At 40.0% G+C, this 19,493-nt stretch overlaps 1 protein-coding gene across 3 annotated transcripts in view; it reads left to right on the forward strand.

Annotated features, from left to right (window-relative positions):
* Positions 1 to 19,493, forward strand: part of LOC125457683 (inactive N-acetylated-alpha-linked acidic dipeptidase-like protein 2) — an 823,004-nt gene that overhangs the window by 537,705 nt on the left and 265,806 nt on the right. For all 3 annotated transcript variants that reach the window (XM_059651091.1, XM_048542236.2, XM_048542239.2), the window contains one exon: positions 4,666 to 4,806. In XM_059651091.1, the coding sequence (XP_059507074.1) occupies positions 4,666 to 4,806 (141 nt within the window). The remainder of the gene's footprint in view (positions 1 to 4,665; positions 4,807 to 19,493) is intronic.

The raw sequence follows: 19,493 nt of genomic DNA on the forward strand, positions 1-19,493 counted from the left end.
TTGTTGTTATAAGAATCACAACAAGTAATAGAAGGCCTGTTTTATTTGGAAGAAGTTTCCTGAGTGGTAATGACAAACAGTAGAGACATGATTATTATAGTTAGCCTGTTATGATTGTTCATTTTAAAATATGTTATAGCATCACTGATTTGAGAAGTGGAGAAAAATATGTGCTGTGCAACAATGACATGCCATTACTATTTGGCTATATTGTCAAGATGTCATTTCTGTATTGGATCTTCTCTGAAATTAGTCAACATTTTTTTTTGGAACCAAATGTGTTTCTGCAATCATTTGATATGTAAGATGCACATGTGTTTTAACAGGAATTTGTGGACTTTGGGTCAGCAGTAAACTGTCACTGAACAGAATTTTAAGAATGCAAACAATTTTGTCAGAAAATTTGACATTTTGTTAACTATGCCAGAACGCTATTATTAATTCTCTCAGGGCATTGGGGAAAATGGTAATGTGCTGCATTCTGTCTGGTGGAAGTATTTTGTCGTTGCTGGTCAGAAGGTAGTTGCTGGGTTTTGATCCAGCCACAGTGAAGAAATCACAATATAGTCAAAGTCAGGGACTATTGTAGTGCACTACCTCTGAGCCAAGGGTCTAGGGTTCAAGTCTTACCTGCTCCAAACGTGTCGTAATGTCTCAGAACAGATTCATGAGATATTCGATACGTATGTAATCTAAGTCAAGATAATAAATGGCTTGGAGGAGACCATACAGGTAGTACAGTTCCCTTGCATCTGCTGCCCTTGGCTGTGTAGGTGATAGAGGTTGCAATTTTGGAAGGTCTTTTCAAAGAAGCCTTAATGAGTTGCTACATTGTGCCATCTTCTATATGGCACACACCTCCACCACTGTCATCAGTAAGACAGAGAGTAAAAGTTGAAAGTAATAGATGGGATACCAATCAAGTGGACTGTCTTGTCCTGGATAGTGTTATAATTTCACGAGTGTTTTTCGAGTTACACTTATCCACGTGAGTGGAGTGGATTTCATCAAACTCCTGACCTGCACTGTTTTGGTGGTAAATAGGATTGGTGAGTCATTCACTGCAGAATTCCCAGTCTCTTGTCTGCTCTTGTAGTATTTATGCAGCTGTTCCAGTTCACAGTTTGGTCAATGGTGACCCTAGTAGGAAAAGTTTTGCCTTGTTTTTCATTAACATATCACATTTAGCAATGCCAAAATGCTTAAACTTAACATTAAAAATATCTACTTTTAACCTTCTCACCATTCTTACTTTAACTGAAAGACAGCCAGCAGTAAGTAGAGAAGGTGGTATCCTGAATTTCTGAGGTCATGTTGACAGTTTTCCAGTCTAGCTAAAAAGGTATACATGTCACTGAGTTGGAATGAACTCTAATTTACTTTAACAATTTGGAATGCAATGGCCTAGTGTTTAATGTGAGTCCAAACTGCATAAGCAGCTGGAAACTCCTTGAGAATTTGTATTGCTGATCTTTAGAAATGGTTCCATATAAACCTGGTGGTAGCTAATCTTGAATACTTACCTCTGTTTCAGCTATAAACGTGTATAAACAGATTCGGACCACAGGGACAGAGTTTGTAGGCTATATTAGGCAAATAGAACTGTGAGCCGTGTGGAATTCTTAGCAACAGTTTTTGATGACTATTGGTGGGAAAAAAAGTCACCATAGTTTGTGTCAATAATTTGCTGTCTCTCATTGGAGATGAGTGACTGATAGTAACTTTCGCCTGAGGTTCACCATGCCTTGGATGAGGTTAAGAAAGTGCAGCCTTTATGATGACCTCTGTCAGTATGGGAATTGAGCCCATGCTGTTGAGGAGTTAATTCGCAAAAAACATTTCCGTAGCATTATTTTTTATTTGATACACTGCAAAAAGATAGTGGTAGTTGACTTGGTAGCATTTCAGTTCCTCTTTTCACAAATTTCATTGTGATTTGCACGATTAGTGTAGTTTTCTTATGCTCAGATCCCTGAAAGAGATTGAAATCTGATCAGAGATATTCCATTTACTCCAAAAGCTCAGCTTCTTCTCCACTTCATTACATGTTTTGGTTGAAAGCTTTTTTTGACATTTTTCTTCGAAAATTTCAGAGCGATGGCATAACTTTGTGAAGTCTGTTTTAAATTTCCAGTGTTAATTTTTCACTGAACAAATGGATGCATGTGGGTGCTTTTCCATTTCAAAATGATACAAAGCAACATTTGACTTCAGTAGACTCTCAAAACAGAAGGTAGTCGATCAGCTTTCTGTTATATGTCAGGCTGAATATTATTTCAGTTGTCTTCAATAAAATGGGCAAATTCAATAGAATGCTTTTGTGCCGCTGTTGAGTAAAGTTTTGCCTGCCTGATTCCATAATCGAGCATCTCTTGCTCAGATTAATAGAGGCAGAATGATTTTTCTCTCTATTCTGCTCAATGCTAAGCTGACCACAGCACCACCTACTGTAGCAGTGTGATATTTTTCAATTTATTGCAACAGTTATTCTATGCATGATCAATATTGCAAATTAATGTCAATTTTGTAATGATGTCCTGAGCCAACCAAGTTCTGGAACGCAACACAAGACTCAATTTATGTAAGAAATTTATGGATAGCCGACAGATGAGAACAGTTTCAGTGCAGATTTGGACAAAGATCCTGAAATGAGGAACTGCTTTACCTAGTTAACACCAGCTCCTCTTCGCTGCCTCTCTCCCACCCATGCAAAATTATGCACATTAAATTTAACATTAAATAATTTTGCTCGAAAAAGACAATGATATTGAAAGTGAAGGATGAAATATTTTGTTTACATTTTCCCTGTTGCAACAGTAGTTGCATCCAACTGCTTTACCAATGAGGCGTCTCTTCTTATGTGATGAGGTGAAAGTGGATGTGCGGAAGGCTAGAGGGGAAGCCCTCATAGAGGGTGCACTGCAATAATTCTTTTCACACTAGTACGTCATGTATATATCTAGGGTCCAAGAAGATATATTTCAACCTTTCTGCAGTTGGCACTCTGAAGACTGTAATTTCCTGTTGAGACTACAGATGGAAATTTAATGATGGGGCAAAGGTCTTGTTAGCTGGCTTTATGACAATGCTTACCACATCTAATGCCAGCCAAGCAAATGTGAGGCCACAGGCAGGGCTTTAAGACCCTGGCTTGGAAGGCCTGCCCAACAAGAGCTGCTGGTCAATCTAGTGCCATGCAGGAAGGACACTCGGGTTCCTACAGAACCGAGACATAAATTGTGACTTTTTTTATAGATGGGGATGGATCCTGAGATGGCAGGTGAAGGGTGTTTTCAATGGACAACACTTCCTCATGTTCGAATCCCTTGATCAGGCTTGGAGCAGCTTTGATTGAGGTACCACTTTCACAGGTTGACCTGTTGGACATGTCTCATGACAACAGGCCCACTTGCAGCTGAGTCAAACACAGCGGTGCTGGGCTGAGCCCCTTAAGTGATCCATAATTAGCTGCTAAACGGCCACACTTGGCTGTGGCATGGAAATAGTGACCATCTTCCTGCACTGCATTTAATTCCATGGAGGCAGCTGAGTGGGGGTACAACCCACCACCATCATTAATGATCTGCCACTTCCTGCAGCACAATGTTCTGTTTGAGGGGGCGCAGAAATAATTGAATATAAAAGCTAAAGATAATCAAAGCTTACAGCATGTGTGTTTTTTTAAAATGATAAAAGACAGAGGGAAAGCAAAAAGGGGAAAGAGGAAAAATGAAGAAATCTGCATTGGGAATATTCAAAAACCCTAAATATGACGAACATTAAAATATGAAAAGCACTGTAAAATGAAATTTAATTAAACTATACATTTTGTTAAACTTTATTATATCAAAATATCTCAAAACATTTCATGTGATCAGTTCTTTTGAAAGTGTTGTCACTGCTGTTATGTAATTAAAGAAAGACCATAAACACAGGAATTTAAATAGAGCAAGACCATACCAATAGGTCCGTTGAGTTTGTTCTGACTTTCAACTACATCATTACTGAGCTTCGACCTCAGTGCCATTCGCCGAAATGATTCCCATGTACTTTCAAAGCTTTAACACAGAAATCTACTAATCCTTGTCTTGAACTACCGATGACTGAACAATTACAAACCTCTCAGGGAGAGAATTCCAAAGATTCATCTCCCTCTTGCTAAAGACAATCTTCCTCATCTTTAAAAGACCAATGAATTAGTTGCTCTACTGCTGTTCCCCATAATACTGCATAGTCTTACCATTAAACTACTTATCTAATTCCTTTATGCATCCGAGATCATCGTAATTCATTGCGTATTTTGGCTTGTTTCTGCATGCTTGCCAATTATCTTACATTCATGCCCTGTGGTTATCGGGACTTCTACCATTAGGAAATTGGTTCTAGTTATTTACATGACCTGAATCCACTCTCCCAAAAATCACGTGGAGGTCTTAATGTTAGACAAACCCAATTTGTGTTATAATGAGACACCAGTCTGTTAAAAGGAGACACAGGACTAAATCACAGCCAGTTTAAAAACACGTTGAGGTGAGAGGTAGCTGTTAGACTTTAATAAAGGAATATTTAAGGCTTTGATTGTATCAATTCCACTGAAAGGTAGAGTGGCTAGCAACCCAAATTCCCTCCATGGTGTTTTAATTGAAGTTTTGTGATTTTTAAAAGGTGGAATCTTCAGGGAAGATCAAGCAAACGTTACATCTTTGCTCGTTCAACCAATTGCTACATCTCTGGCTAAAGAACTACTTTCATCAACAGAAAAGACAAATGGAAATGGATGCTTTCACCTCACCAACTCAAGTGCAGGTAACAAATATAGTTTCCAGTCACAGTCAATTTTTGTTCATTAATACATGGTGTTTATACACTTTTGTAAGCAATCCTTCCACGCGGCTGAACTATGGTAAAAACTGCCCTGATTTATGCCCATTTTAGATCAGCAAAGCCTTGCCATTTTGTTCTCGTAATACACTAATAATCAGCTGGTGCAGATTTTTTGCTTTGATTTACATCACACAGCAGCCTTGTGCTGCAGATCTGAGGTGATGAACTTTCTCCACTCCCCTACTGATGTGGATAGAAGTAGCATCGATTATGAGCTTATTTGAGCAGACCTACTTACTTAGCAGTGTACGCAAGTGCATGAGAAGGGAAAGAACCTGAAAATGAACTATTTTCTCCTATACTTGGAGTCAAAAAAGCATAATTTTCTCGAATAAAAACAGAAGTTGCTGGAAAAGTTCAGCAGGTCAGGCAGCATCTGTGAAGAAAGAAAAATCAGAGTGAATGTGATGAGTCCGGTGATCCTAGTGACCCTTATTTAGTTATTGACCATAATTTTCTTTATGCAGCGGGACCAATCAGGAAAATAAATTTTTTATTCCAGGATATATGGGAACACCTGGCTAATGTTAAACCACCCAAACTGCTATTTTTCAAGGTATACATTTTATATAGATACACATTTTATGATTTGATGAGTTATATGGATGTAGTTTCTTGTTTCTTTTATTGTTAGGATCTATAGTCTTGATAGAGGCACAATCTTTATTGAAATTGCATTCTAAAAATTCACTATACATTTGCCAGTAGTGCTGCTACAGATTTTTCAGACTTTAATGTTTTTGGCATTAGTGATTTAACAGATTGGACCTAACAGATACAGGTGAACCAGGAGTAGGCGATTTGGCACTTTGGGGCCTGCTCTATCACTTAAGATCATGCATGACCATATTGTGACTTCGAATCCCCATTTCTACACAGCCCTGATAAATTTTGACTCCCCCTTGTTAATCAAGAAACTACCTATCGCTGCCTTAAAAATATTCACCGAATCCACCTCCACCAACTTGCTGGGGAAGAGAGTTCCCAAGATTCTCAATCCTCTAAAATTGAGCGTATCTCCTCCTCTCATATTTTAAAGATCCGTAATTTGAAACTGTGTCCTCTAATTGTAGTGCCCCTAAGAAGGAAAACGTCCTTTTAGTATTCGCCTTGTCAAATCCTGTCAGGATCTTGTAAGCCACAATATGATGACCACTTAGTCTTCAAAAGTTCACTGCATATAGACCTAGACCGTGCAACCATTTCTCAGGGCATAATCCCCACATCCCAGATATCAGTGAAATGTACTTTGAGTTGTCTCAGACACGTTTACTTCCTATGTTATGCGTGCAGACTAAAACTGTACAATTTCTGGACTGGATTTAGTCAGCTTGATTGGGAACTAATAGAGAACGCCAGTCAGTTCCATAGGGAAGGACCAACATTATTAAAATGCCTTTCAAAGATTTAAACGGTTACTATTAGACCTTCCAAGGGATTTGATGCCCTGCAACTCCCAATGGGCTAATCAGAGATTGGTTGCTGCTCATTGCTTTGTGGGCCTGGTGGCAGCTACTGTTTAGGATCAGTGAGGAAGCCTAGGCTGACCATTGGCAGACTGTGCAATTAATAAGATGCATTGTCGTAACTTGATGTTGGTTGCAGGAGCCTCAAATGTGGGGAAATTAGAATGTAAGGACAGAAAAAAACCTGCTTTTGGATGGACATAATCAGGGATAGTCAGCATGGATTTGTTAATGGAAGGTTTTGTTTGATAAGTTCGATTTTTTTTTTTGCGTGGATGTAACCAGAAGTATTGATGAGGCTAATTCATATAATATGTTGTATATGGACATTAGAGAGGCTTATCATAAGATCACTCCTAGCAGAATGGTCAAGAAAGTAAAAGCCTCTGAATCGAAGGCAAAGTGGCATCTCAGATCCAAAATTGTTGAGAGACAAGAAGCAAAGTGGAATGGTACAGAAATGGCCCTGTGAAGGGAAGTCAGTTTCCAGTGGGGTTCTACAAGAATGTGTTGGGGTTCTTGCTGTTTAAGGTGCATATTAATGATGTGGTCTTAAATGTCATGGGTATGATCAACAAGGTTGTATGTGACATGAAAATTGGTAAGATGGTAAATAAGGAGGAGGATAGCCATAAACTGCAAGAGGAGATCAACAGAGTTGTCGGGTAGTAAAGCAGAGGCCAATGGAATTTAAGACAGAAAAACGAGAGATGTTGGGAGAATTTATAAGGCAAGGGATCACACGACAAGTGGTAGGACCATGGCAAATACTGATCTTTGTGTACATATCCACAGATCCCTGAAGGTATTAGGGAATGTAGAAGATGTATGGAACGCTGGCCTCTGTTGGCTGAGGTTCAGAGTACAAGCTGTTTAGGCTGCAACTAGAATACTCTACATGTCTGGTCATCCCATTCTAGGAAGAATGTGATTGCATTCAAGAGGGCTGAAGGGTTTGAACTATGAGGAAAGATTGGATAGGCTGGGGTTGTTTTCCTTCAGGCAGCAAAGGTGGAAAGGAACTTGATAGAGTTGAATAAGATTGAGGGCCATGGTGCAGATTGGGAAGTACATTTTCCATTAGTCATGGAATCAGTATTGGGGGTTGGATTGGTGTGGGGGTGGGAGGTGGCGTGTGGGTCTTGCGATGGGGGTGGGGAGGGAAGGTTAGGTCACAAGGGCATAGATTTAAATTAGGAGGTTGCAAGCTAAGCAGAGATTTGAGAAGAATTTTTGAGGAGAAGGGGTGTTGAGAGTGTGCAACTTATTTCCTGAACAAGTGGCTGAATCAGAAACTCTCAATGTTTAAACAATAATTAGACACTCTCTGCATTGCTAATTGCCTTCATAATATGGGCCAAAAGCTAGAAAGTGAGATTAATATAGTGTGATTTCTATTGATCAGTGGAGGCTTGATGGGAGAAATGGCTTCTTTTCATACTGTTAATGCCTGTTTGTCTATAACTCAGCAAGGCTCCTTTGATAGTACCTTCTAAATCTACAAACCCTACCATTTAGAAGGATGATGGCAGCAGATGGGAACGCCACCACAATTATTGACCAGAAATAGAGCTGGATCAGCCATTTAATCACTGTGGCTGAAAGAGAAGGTTAGAGGTGAGACATTCTGCTGTGACTACCTCACCTCCAGTATCTGCAATGTCTGTTATTCATTGATGAGAGGAAGGAACACAGTTCATACACATCAATCTGTGCAGCTGCAACAATTCTCAAGGATACACAATCATTCAGAGCAAAGAAACCTGCTTGATTGACCCACCGCCTTCTAATTTTCAGTCCCTTTTACTGACAGTGAAAACAGTGAGCCCCGTCTATAAGGTACGCTACATTCGCTCACCATGGCTTCACCAACAGTACTTTCCAAACCTGTGAGCTCTGTCATCTGGGACAAGGGCAGCAAATGTATGGGAAGCCCAACACTTGCAAGATCAACTCGAAGATATATACTGGAATTTCTGAGCTGGAATTTTACCACCATTGCTGGTTTGAATTCCCTTCCTCACCACTCTGACAGTTCCTCCAAGACCGTTAACAATTCAAACAGGTGGTTCTTTACCGCTGTCTCCAGGGCAGTTAGAGCAGAGCAATAAATATTAGCCCAGCCAGCAATCCTATATCCTGGGAGCAAATAACACACTCTGAAAGGATTTTATGTGGTGAGGAGAAATCATGTGGGTTTTATTTAATTCCTGAGCAACTAAAGAATTGCAGTAGCTGAAAGGAAATAGACATCAGTTAGCTCATTTATGAGTCGAGTTGACATCTCACCCCAGGCAGTCAGGAATTCCCCATCAGTCCCCATTTTGTGCTCCAGTGATCACAGGAAGTTTATTCTGCCATTGGGAGACTGATGCAAGGCCACTCCCTCAGCTGGTGCACCCTGCCTGCTATAGTTGCTGCTGTGAATTTCTTAATGCAATCTTCCATGCTTCACCTCATCAATAATGCAACCCTGTTCTTGGGGAATTGCACAGCTGCAGAAGCAGATGGGCGTGTCAGTGACATAAAATTCCATCTTGCCTACCGGAGATGCCATATTTAAAGCCTAAATGCACACCACGTCCACAGGTGCATGCCAGGAACCAGCCCTCAACCTGTGATGCTTGACCATTGTCACTGAGGAATAGTCCAGAGGGAAGAATGTTTGCTCCCTGCTTAGTAGGCAGGGATTCTGAGTTTCTGGTGGATGTGCTGCTCAAGAGAATGGCTGTCATTTTTCCTGCAGAAGGCCAGGTGACCAGACACAGCTATGCTGGACACAGTTTACAGCTTGGTCAATGCTGTGTTGCAGGTGAAGTGGGATATACAACGGTGTAGGTAGTGGTTAATGATAATTTGCTGTCCACAAGGGTATGTGCCAGAACCAACACTCCTAACTCTGCCATTGCACACACCTCTCACAAAGGTTCATAATGTACAACTCTCTCTATTATGTCTACTTAATGGATTTTATTCACTGCACCCTTTGACACTACTAACCCTTCATGCCCTCTGTGTTTCCTATTCTCTTACGGTGCTGAGCAACATGGATAATATTAGTTTTTGCACCATTTTGGGAATATTTCTTGGAATTATACCAACAAATATCTGCCATGTATTAAAAATAATGTTATGTAACTCTGTTTGGAAAATGAATGGACACAAAATACATCGAGCTGGCACAGGATGTAATTCTCTTGTATTTTCAATGTTTCAGTAATTTATGACTACTTTTCTACAGAAAGAAAGTGACAGAGAATAACTTTGTTTTAAAGGCATGGTGTATCATATAAAAGGAGTTCTGAAGTGTAGGACAATTAAGTTGTTAATGCACTCGGATAGATCTTTCTTCTCTACAATTAATAAACATTTTATTTCATTGCTGGAAGCTTTTTGGTATTTTTAATTTAAACAGTCAGAAAATGTATCAAGTATAACAAACAATAACCTTTACAGAAGAAGCAGTACCTGAAGCAGAAAGTCCTCGGGAAAGACAGGTTCAAACAGGTGAAATCCTGGTTAGGTGGAGCCAGACAATCCATGGAACAGTATGGCCTAGTGTGTATGTCATTATATGTTATTACATGGAGTCCGGTTGTACTGACTGAACTAAATATAGATGTTCATGTTGCTTGATACCTTCATATTACTGAAGAGTAAAGTAACTTCACAATTAAAACTAATCCTGGCCTTGTTTAGTGTTCACTCCATCTGACTTCACCTGACAGAGTCTACATTCCGAAAGCTTGTGATTTCAAATGAACCTGATGGACTATAACCTGGTGTCGTGTGACTTCTGACTTTGTCCACTCAGTATGTGATTGTGGAAAGTGAAGAAATATATATGTAATAGATGTGCATCCAGGTTCAGCATACAGTGTTAGAACCTTGGGCCACAATCTCATGCAAATAGACTGAGGACAGTGTGAGTGAATTGTCATAAAGGTAAGATACATAAATCCCTCATGGGAAGAGTTGATACCACTGAAGCCTCAAAGGTACTTGCAACTTAGCTAAATTTATTACAGGTATTGATCCAATTAGGACAGCAATGATTGATCTTTTAAGGAAAAATAAATATAGGATCAAGAAATGTAATGATTACTCACTAGCACCCCTCACTTAAGTAGCCTACTCCTAAATACAAACATTAGATCTTTGCAGGTCCTACCTGTAAATAAATGTTAGACCTTTGAAGGCCTTAACCTGGCAGCTGAGTCTGTTACTTGTACCAATTGACAAGGTACCAATCTCATAATTGGTGAGGAGACCGAAGGTTGCTCAGACACAGTGCAGTGTGATCAAAACTGATGGTACATCACACATCAAGTTGATAGTGTTGGAGAGGTGACAGACTGAATACTACTTCTCACTCACCCACTCTGTGTTGTTTTGATGACAAGTTTACAAAACAAATAAAATGGAATTAAACTCCAAGGAAACAAGATTCAGAATAAAGAAGGAAACCAAACTGTTAGAAAAGAAATTAAAATATCAGCAAAACAATTCTATTCATGAAAGGGATTTGAGAGACATGGTTGTATAAACTAAGGTAAAAACTGCAGAATACAAATGTTTATATTTTTGAAAAAGGAACTAATAGTGTTTGGAATGTATTCAGGAAAATTAATGACAGTTGTTAAATAATGTGGTTATTGATGTCACTGCTCAGCCACTAGGCTACTTCAGTTTTCTTTTTGATTGATGTGCTGGTAAGTTGCATGTCTGGGTGTTAGAAAATGGATTTGATAAACTTGGTTTTCAGGCTTTGTTGGGGCTGCAATCAGATGTAAACAAGTGCTGAAAATGACACTTCCAATTTCTCTGCTAGTTCCCTGGCTCCATTCCATTTTACAGAGGTGGTCTATGGGTGTGACACAGGCCCCTGGCCACATGCAGCATTAAGGCTGGTCACTTAAAACCATTTAAAAAGCAGTCAGCTGGGATTTTCTAGGCAACCTTGAGCTTCCCACTAATGATGGGACCTAGTCTAACTGCTTGAGCAAGACCATGCAGCGATGGGCTGAACAAAGTGCATCTGCTGGACTGATGCAACAGCAGGCACAGGCTTTGTGTAGAGTGAACAACAACCCCTGTTGTGCACGACAGTGCTGACATGGTACCAAAACCTGCTTTTAATTTAAACTTTAAAGAGTTGTAGACCTTTAATCAAAGACTTACTTATTTGCTGACATAACAGTTTGCTGTTCCTTTTAAGACCTATGATTGAGTTCCCAGTTTCAAGAGTCCACATTACTATCCTTCTTTTGGATGGCCTGCCTGCCCTCGAGTCATTAATTGGTTGCCCATGTAAAATGAACAACAGTTTTCCCCCACAGTCTGAACTTCCATTTCAACCCCGCAAGTGAAGATCTTGTCATAGATTTCAGGCTGGAGGGACGAAGAGAGGATGAATTGAGGGATGATGCTTCTGAGAATGTGGAGGGAGGTGAAGTGTAGGTCATTTGGTTACCTTGTCGTCAGTAACTCAGTCTGACATAAGCTGTGGATGTATTGAAGCCGTTTGCCCATTGGACAAGTCAGTTAGAAAAACAATGTGAAGAAGGAAAATTGTAAGATAAAAGACAAATAAAGATCACATGGAAATAAACCACATTTATATAAAATTCATTTTGTGCATGCTGTAATAAACACTGAGTAACATTGACAATTTGAGATTGCAAAAAAGTTGGAAGAATGCTTTTTGCAAAATGGATTAAATTAGGAACAAATAATTATAGATCAGTGATAGTTTTGTGTGTGTGTATATACTGAGCAACTGATGACAGTTGACCTTATATCTTATTAAATTCTGTGCAGACAAAACCTACTATTACTTTTCAATCCAATTTTCTGCCCCTGTTTGAGATATTATATTTTATGCCATGGGCAACATTATTGAGCCTATGAGTTAACACCCATGAGGCATGAATTTTACAGGTCTATTTTCGCTCCTTATGAAGGCACAACACAGCATGCTTACTGCTTAAACTCTTAACAGCTGTGTTCTCTTCACACCCACGCACTGCACAAATATTCCCTTAGCAACTGTGCTGCTGCTGATGCACAGGAGCATTAAGCTTAAGAATTAAAATGGCTTTTGCAGTCACAAACATGGCAACAACCTTAGGACCAATATAGATCTTTGATTGGAAAGGATGTCACTTCTGGCATAATGCCATGACATTATTAAATGTTGCATTGCTTTAATCTTAAGTAAATGTTCCCTTTTTGCCCCTGTTTGCAATTTTTCCCTCCCCTCCTTCCATACTTGTTTTGAAGCCAATAACTTCTACTGGGTTTCAGCTCTGGCAATGGTACAAAATCACCATGTACACCTGGAAACCTGCATGATAACCATTAGGAAGCTGCTTATCTGTGACACATCAGAGGACATGATATCCTCCCAGGCAGAGTTTTGAGCAGTGCTGCTAGATAATAATTAGTTGGGAACTTAACTGCAATTTCCCCTCCAACCTCTTAGCCCAGAGACTTTGCAACTGTTTGGTGTATACTGCCAGCATCTTAAAATCGTATAATCATAGAATCTCTGCAATGTGGGTAGAGGCCATTGTGTCTGCACTGACCCTCCAAAGAGCATCATCCCCAGATACCATCCCCATAATTTACACTAGCTAATCCACCTACTGTACACAACCCTGGACACTATGGGGCAATTTAGCTTGGCCAGTCCACCTGGGCAACTAATTAATTGACTAGCATGCCTTTGGACTGCGGGAGGAAACTGGAGCACACAGAGGAAACTCATGCAGACATGGGGAGAATGTGCAAACTCAACACAGACAGTTGCCTGAGGGAGGAATTAAACCCAGGTCCCTGGCGCTGTGAGGCAGCAGTGCTAACCACTGAGCCACCATGCTGCCCTGTATAGGAAAATAAAATTCTGTTGTCGATGCAGTTGGCCAGACTAGTGATTGAAACTGGGTCTTCCTGATCTGTAGGCATCATTACCACATCACAGAGAACACTTAACCTAAAAGACCATCAGGAAAATGCCACGTATGATGTTGGACACCGACAAACTATTAGAATCACAGAAATGTATGGCTCATCAAGTCCTTACTGACCCTCCAAAGAGCATCCCACCGAGATGCTCCTCCCTACCCTAATAACCCTGCATTCTCCATGGCTAATCCACCTAGCCTGCACACTATAGAGCAAGGTTTTAACCTGGTCAAGCCCCCGAAGCTGCACATCTTTGACCTGTGGGAGCAAACTGGAATACCCAGTGTAAACCCATGCAGACACAGGGAGAATGTGCAAACTCCATGCAGACAATCACCAAAGGCTGGAGTTGAACCTGGGTCCCTGGCACTGTGAGGAAACATGCTAACCACTGAGCTCCTTTGCCCTGTTTAAGTTTATAGGAATTTGTCCCATGTATTATTTGACTAATCTGCCCTTTGGATAATATTTAAAACAGATCTTGTTTTCTCTGTTCTCACTTCAAACTTTAAAGCACCTTCCTGTTTCACTAGCATTTTCAAGGAGATGTTTGGTTGCCACCTGTGTTATTCAGCAACCAGTCTCTCAAATCTGCTTGCCTTTCGTCCAGTTTTAAAGTTATTTTGTGGTCAAACTAAGATGAATGAACCCAAATTCCTTTATCTATTAGGACTAAAAATTACAGCTCCCAAGATTATATAAAACAGATCAAAACTACTGATTACCACATTAGTTCAAGATGAATTGTTGCCCTGCTGGGATCCCAAGTTGTACTTGTAGCTGTTTTCCCAAATCAGCAGCTGTTATATGTGCCATATTGTTTGTTTCAATGAACATTCTGTTTTCTTCACACAGACTAAAGCACCGGAGGCCTTATTAATTGGCTATGAATCTGTATTTCTATTGTTGTGCTAAATATTGAATTATGCTGTAATGTTTGACAGATGTTGCTGCCTTGTGGAATAATAAAAGACCTCCCTGTTGGCATTCTTAGTCCAGTCAACCCACCCAAAGTAAATTTTGTGCTTCTGCATTTGCTTTCATTAGGCTAAGTTGACAGCCAAAAATGTCTTTTCCATGCTCTGTTTAGCATACTGTGCTGTTTTTTTAAAAATATGTTGTTCAGAGCTTGATCAAAGAGTAGCTGTAGCAGTTCATTTTCATTGTAATCAGAATAACTCATCAAATCATTTGTATTAAATACAGATTTTCAGTATTGATTGCTAAATTGCTGTCCTCTCCCTTTCCAACATCTGGGAGCCAATGCTAATGTTGCAGTGAATTGTTATTCCTTATTACAGAACAATTGATATGGTTGCCCAGTTTAGTTTTACTACTGGCATCCTTAGCTGTTGTGCTGCATACAACACTCTTCATTTTTACCCAGAACTTGTCTCCCAGTTGTCAAAGATGATAAGTGGGAATCCTCTTTGATTGTGAAGCTTGCATTTCCCTATAGTGAAATTGCAACTAGTCTATTGCAACCAGAATACTAAATGCTGTTGAGCACCTCTATCAAGCTTTATTTGTATTTTCTAATCAGGTTTGAACCTGATTAAAGAGAGAAAATGTTTGAATTTTTCTAGCTAAACTTTGAAATTATAAGTTTAAATTTAATTTCACTGCTATTCAGAGTATAGAGATACTTTGCAGTATGATGTATGTGAAAACGCTTTACCAAGCACAGAGCCATTTTTAGTTTATATTTTACTTACAAATTTTTAACAGTAAAAAGGAACCCAGGAAGGGAAGTCAACATTGGAAAATATAAATCAAATGGCTGTAGGCAACAGTGTACGCCAGAGGAGAGAGATCTGATGCATAGCACTCTGAATGCACTGTGCAATTTACAGCCACAATAAAGAAAGCAATAAAGAAAGGGTCTTGGGGATTTATAGGCAGTGGAATAGACCACAAATCCCAGGAGGTGATAATGAGCCTGTACAAGAAACTGGATGTTTAAACAGGAATGTTGTTTAATTCTAGTTTCTTTGCTATAGCAAGCAAATTTAAACGTAACAGATTTGTGTAGAAAAATATAGCAAAACTGGTACCTATTGAGTGCATTTGAATAAAGCAGAGAGGTTACACTGGAGAAGAGCAGATTCAAGGAATATAATTAAAATGCTCAAAATCTTGGATGAAAAGATAATTTGAACCGTGATAATGCATTTTGGATTGCTATAAATCCATAAGCAGGAAGAGATTTCCTTAAGATTAGTGAGGGATGCTGTGCAGTTTTATGCTTACAAATTTATAAATGCTTACAAACAATGAATACATATTTTCCAGGGAGCCAAGAGATATAGAAAAATGGAGCCATAATGAAGACAGTTAACCCCCAAAGAGGGATGGGACTTGCAACAATGGTGTAACATTCAGCCCAAAATGGATCCTGCAGCCTCAAAAACTGCTGCTCAGTTGGAATATTGTCAGGACCATTCAGGTCATGACCTTATTACAGACTTGGTCAAAAGAGCTAAATTCCAGGAGTGAGGTGAAAGTGACTGCCCTTGATGTCAAGACAACATTTGATTGAATGTGGCATCAAGGAATCCAAAAAGAACTACAGTCAAGTTCGAAAAATCACTTCATTGGTTGGGATTATATCCAGTACAAAGGAAAACAGTAGTGTTTCTTGAAGGTCGATCATTATAGATTTTTTAAAATTCACTTGTGGGAGCTGGGTGTTTTTGACTAGGTCAGCTTTCATTAGCCATTGAGAAGCTGGTAGTGAGCTGCCTTCTTGAACCACTGCATTCCAAATGCTGTAGGTAGAATCACAATGCCATAAGGGAAGGTTTTCAAGATTTTGACCCAGTGACAGTGATGTAGCATCCTGACTTGGAAATATATGCCTTGGCAGAAAACTTGTGGGTGGTAGTGATCTCATGTATCTCCTGCCCTTGTCCCTCCAGATAGAAGTGGTTGTGAATTAGGAACTGCTTTCTAAGGATTTGTGGTGAATATTTGTAGCACACACTGCTATTACTGAGCATCGGTGGTGGAGTAACTGAATGTGTGTGGATGTGGTGCCGTTCAAGTTGGCTGCTTTCTCCTGGATGGTGTCTCAAGTGTTGTTGGAGTTGCACTCATCCAGGAAAGTGGAGAATATTCTATCACTGTCCTGACTTGTGCCTTTATAGATGGTAGACAAGCTCTGGTGAGTCAGCAGGTAGTTACTCACCTCAATATCCCTGGTCTCTCACCTGCTCTTGTAGCCACTTTACTTACATGTTGAATCCAGTTGAGTTTCTAGTCAATGGTAACACCAATATGTTGATATTGAGGGATTCAGAGATGAAGGTCAAGGGATGGTGGTCAGATTGTCTCTTCTTGGTGATGGTCATAGTCTAGCATTTGTATGGTGCAAATATTACGTGCCACTTGTCAGCCCAAGCTTAGATACTGTCAAGCTCTTTTTGCATTTGGACATGGACTACTTCAGTATCTGAAGAGTTGAAAGTAGAGCTGAACATTATGGAATCATTGGCAAACACCCCCATTTCTGACTTATGATGGAGGGAATGTTGTAGATGAAACAGTTGAAGATGGTTGGGCTAAGGACACTACCCTGAGGGATTCTTGAAACGGTGATCTGAAACTGAGATGGTTGACCTCTAACAAACACAACCATCTTCCCATGTGCCAGGCTAGACTCCAACCACCAGAGAGTTTGCCCCCAAGAACCATTGTATCCAGTTTTGCTAAGGGTCCTTGATGCCATGCTTGATCAAATGCACCCTTGATGTCAAGGGTGGTCATTTTCACCTCAACTCAGCTGTTTTGTCCATGCTTGAACCAAGGCTGTAATGAGGTCAGGAGCTGAGTGGCTCTGATGGAATCCAAACTGGGTGTTACTGTGCAGTTTATTGCTGAGCAGGTTGTGCTTGATAGCTGACACCTTCTGATGATTGATAGTAGACGAGTAGGGTGGTAATTGACCTGGATGGGTTTGTCCTGCTTTTTATGTACTGGACATCATAGAATCATCAGGGGTGGCACGGTGGCTCAGCAGTTAGCACTGCTACCTCCCAGCACCAGGGACCTGGGTTCAATCCCACCCTCAGGCATTTGGTGGTGCATTTATTTTTAAAAAGACCTTGCAAACTCCTTTCGCGATGACAGCAGTGTAAGTTTCTATGACCTTTGTCTGAACTTGCATTCCTCAGACACTTGGTAGCTTTTCCTTGTGCTAAAATAGAAACTGAAACTTTGTCCACCAGTTTAACCACAAACATGCTAATGAGGTTAGTTGCTTCCACAATGGAAAAGATGGGTTCCAAGCTCTGCATAAAGCCATTTTTGAAGTTGGTATTGGGCTCTTCCATGCGCCATATCATTGCTTGCCTACTTTCTGTCAGGCCATCCAATGCACCAAGCATTTCCCCAAGCATTGGCCCATTTCCCTGTTCATCTGAATCCTTTACAACAAAACTCATTTGAGATATCATACTTTGGAGAACTGGCAGCTACGTTACCCCAGCCCCTCCCCACTTCCAGCCTCATTGCAAGCCACTCACACTTGGTAGTGTATTAAGTGTTGATGCCCCTAAGAAAGCCGGCAAATTATATGCAGCGTCAGTATCTGAGCTGGTGGTCCCAAGTGTGAGTGAGTGTCAGTATTTCTTCATCAGAACTTTCCCACTCTTCTACCACTAATTGACTTGGTTCAAGTTCTTAGGCAGCTGAAAGGTCAAGACACAAGTTCTGGTTAAGACAGGTTAGGGGAGTTGTGGCAGTTGAGTGAGCAACGGATATACGTTTCCAACATTTGTAACTCTGGTAACTCAGAAGAATTATGGGACAAGGGCTTATGGTGAAATGTATTTAAAAAAATGAATACCAATATCATGAATAGTTTCAACGCCACTCTTCACCAAGACCCCTGCATTAGCAAGTCCAATAAGGGCAGGAACCATCTCCTCTGTTAAGCACATACTGCTGCAACAGTTCCACATTTAACCTCTATCACCTGCAATTATGCACCAATTGTTCTGCAAGAGTGAGAGAAAAAACTCTGTGAGTGTGGCACATACTATTTGGGTGATGTTCTGTCATAATTGATCAGCTGGTAGTTGATTACTTGTGAGTGAAGCTTGCAAAAGTGTATTAGGGTGTAGTCAAAGTTATCAATTTGAAATGTGGAACATGATTAATAGAGATTTCAAATAGTTGAATGATGGGAATGTAACGCAGTTGATAGGATAAGATATTTGAAGACAAACTTACTGACCTTGATCATTCATTTGAGGTCATGAAAATTCTTGCAGCACTGCAGTCAGGTCTACAGGATTGACTGATGGCATTGACCATTACGGCCATCTGCTCCCAAACATTTTTGCACAGTTTGCCTAAGGAATATCCTGGTTTCTCCTCCTATCTGCTTTCTTCATCTAGGTCTTTACGACAGTATCAGTATACTTTGATGCCCGCTGTCTCTCATGTGATTCTTAATCCAATTGTTAAAGGGAGTTCAGACACCCTTCCAAGAACGATTCTAGCTTTTACATCAGCTAGAGTGAATCTCCCATTTAAAATAAACAGCTGACTTGAGGAGGCGCCAGCCTTGCATAAAACTATGCATGTTGAGGTCTGCAGCCACTTAACAACACATTCAGCAATAGCTGCAAGAAGCATGCAGATGTGTAAACAGCATGAGGTTTACATCTCATAGGCACCAGAAGCAATGGGCACATTAATACCACAAATCGATTCCAAGTATGGTGAATTTAGCTCCCATTGTCTCCTATGGAATTCTCATTAGAGAAATTAAATGATCTGTCAAAATAGTGTGCAACATTTTGACAGGCAAAATAAGTGTAACTCATTGAATCGGCTTGAATAGACTTTGTGACGCTTGTATTTATGATCAGATATTCTGTGACCTTTTAAATTGAAAATTCCTATCACTATGCAATTCATGAAGCACAGCACCCTCGTCAACATATTCAGGATGCATAAACAGGGCAAACAGCTCTATTTTCTTCTTAAACAATCAGATTGGTTAAGAAGCATCACCGAATCTGAGCAAAGAAGCATCAATTAGAGTATTCAATTCAATATTACGTCATGTAGGCAAGTGAAATAAAGAGCAAGGAGGATTAAATCAAGAGAGAGAGAAAATTACAGAAGACAGAATGAAAAAGTCAAAAATGTTTTCTTCAAACTAGATAA

Source organism: Stegostoma tigrinum, chromosome 14 (genome assembly GCF_030684315.1).
Source record: "Stegostoma tigrinum isolate sSteTig4 chromosome 14, sSteTig4.hap1, whole genome shotgun sequence".
Classification (NCBI taxonomy): Eukaryota; Metazoa; Chordata; class Chondrichthyes; order Orectolobiformes; family Stegostomatidae; genus Stegostoma; species Stegostoma tigrinum.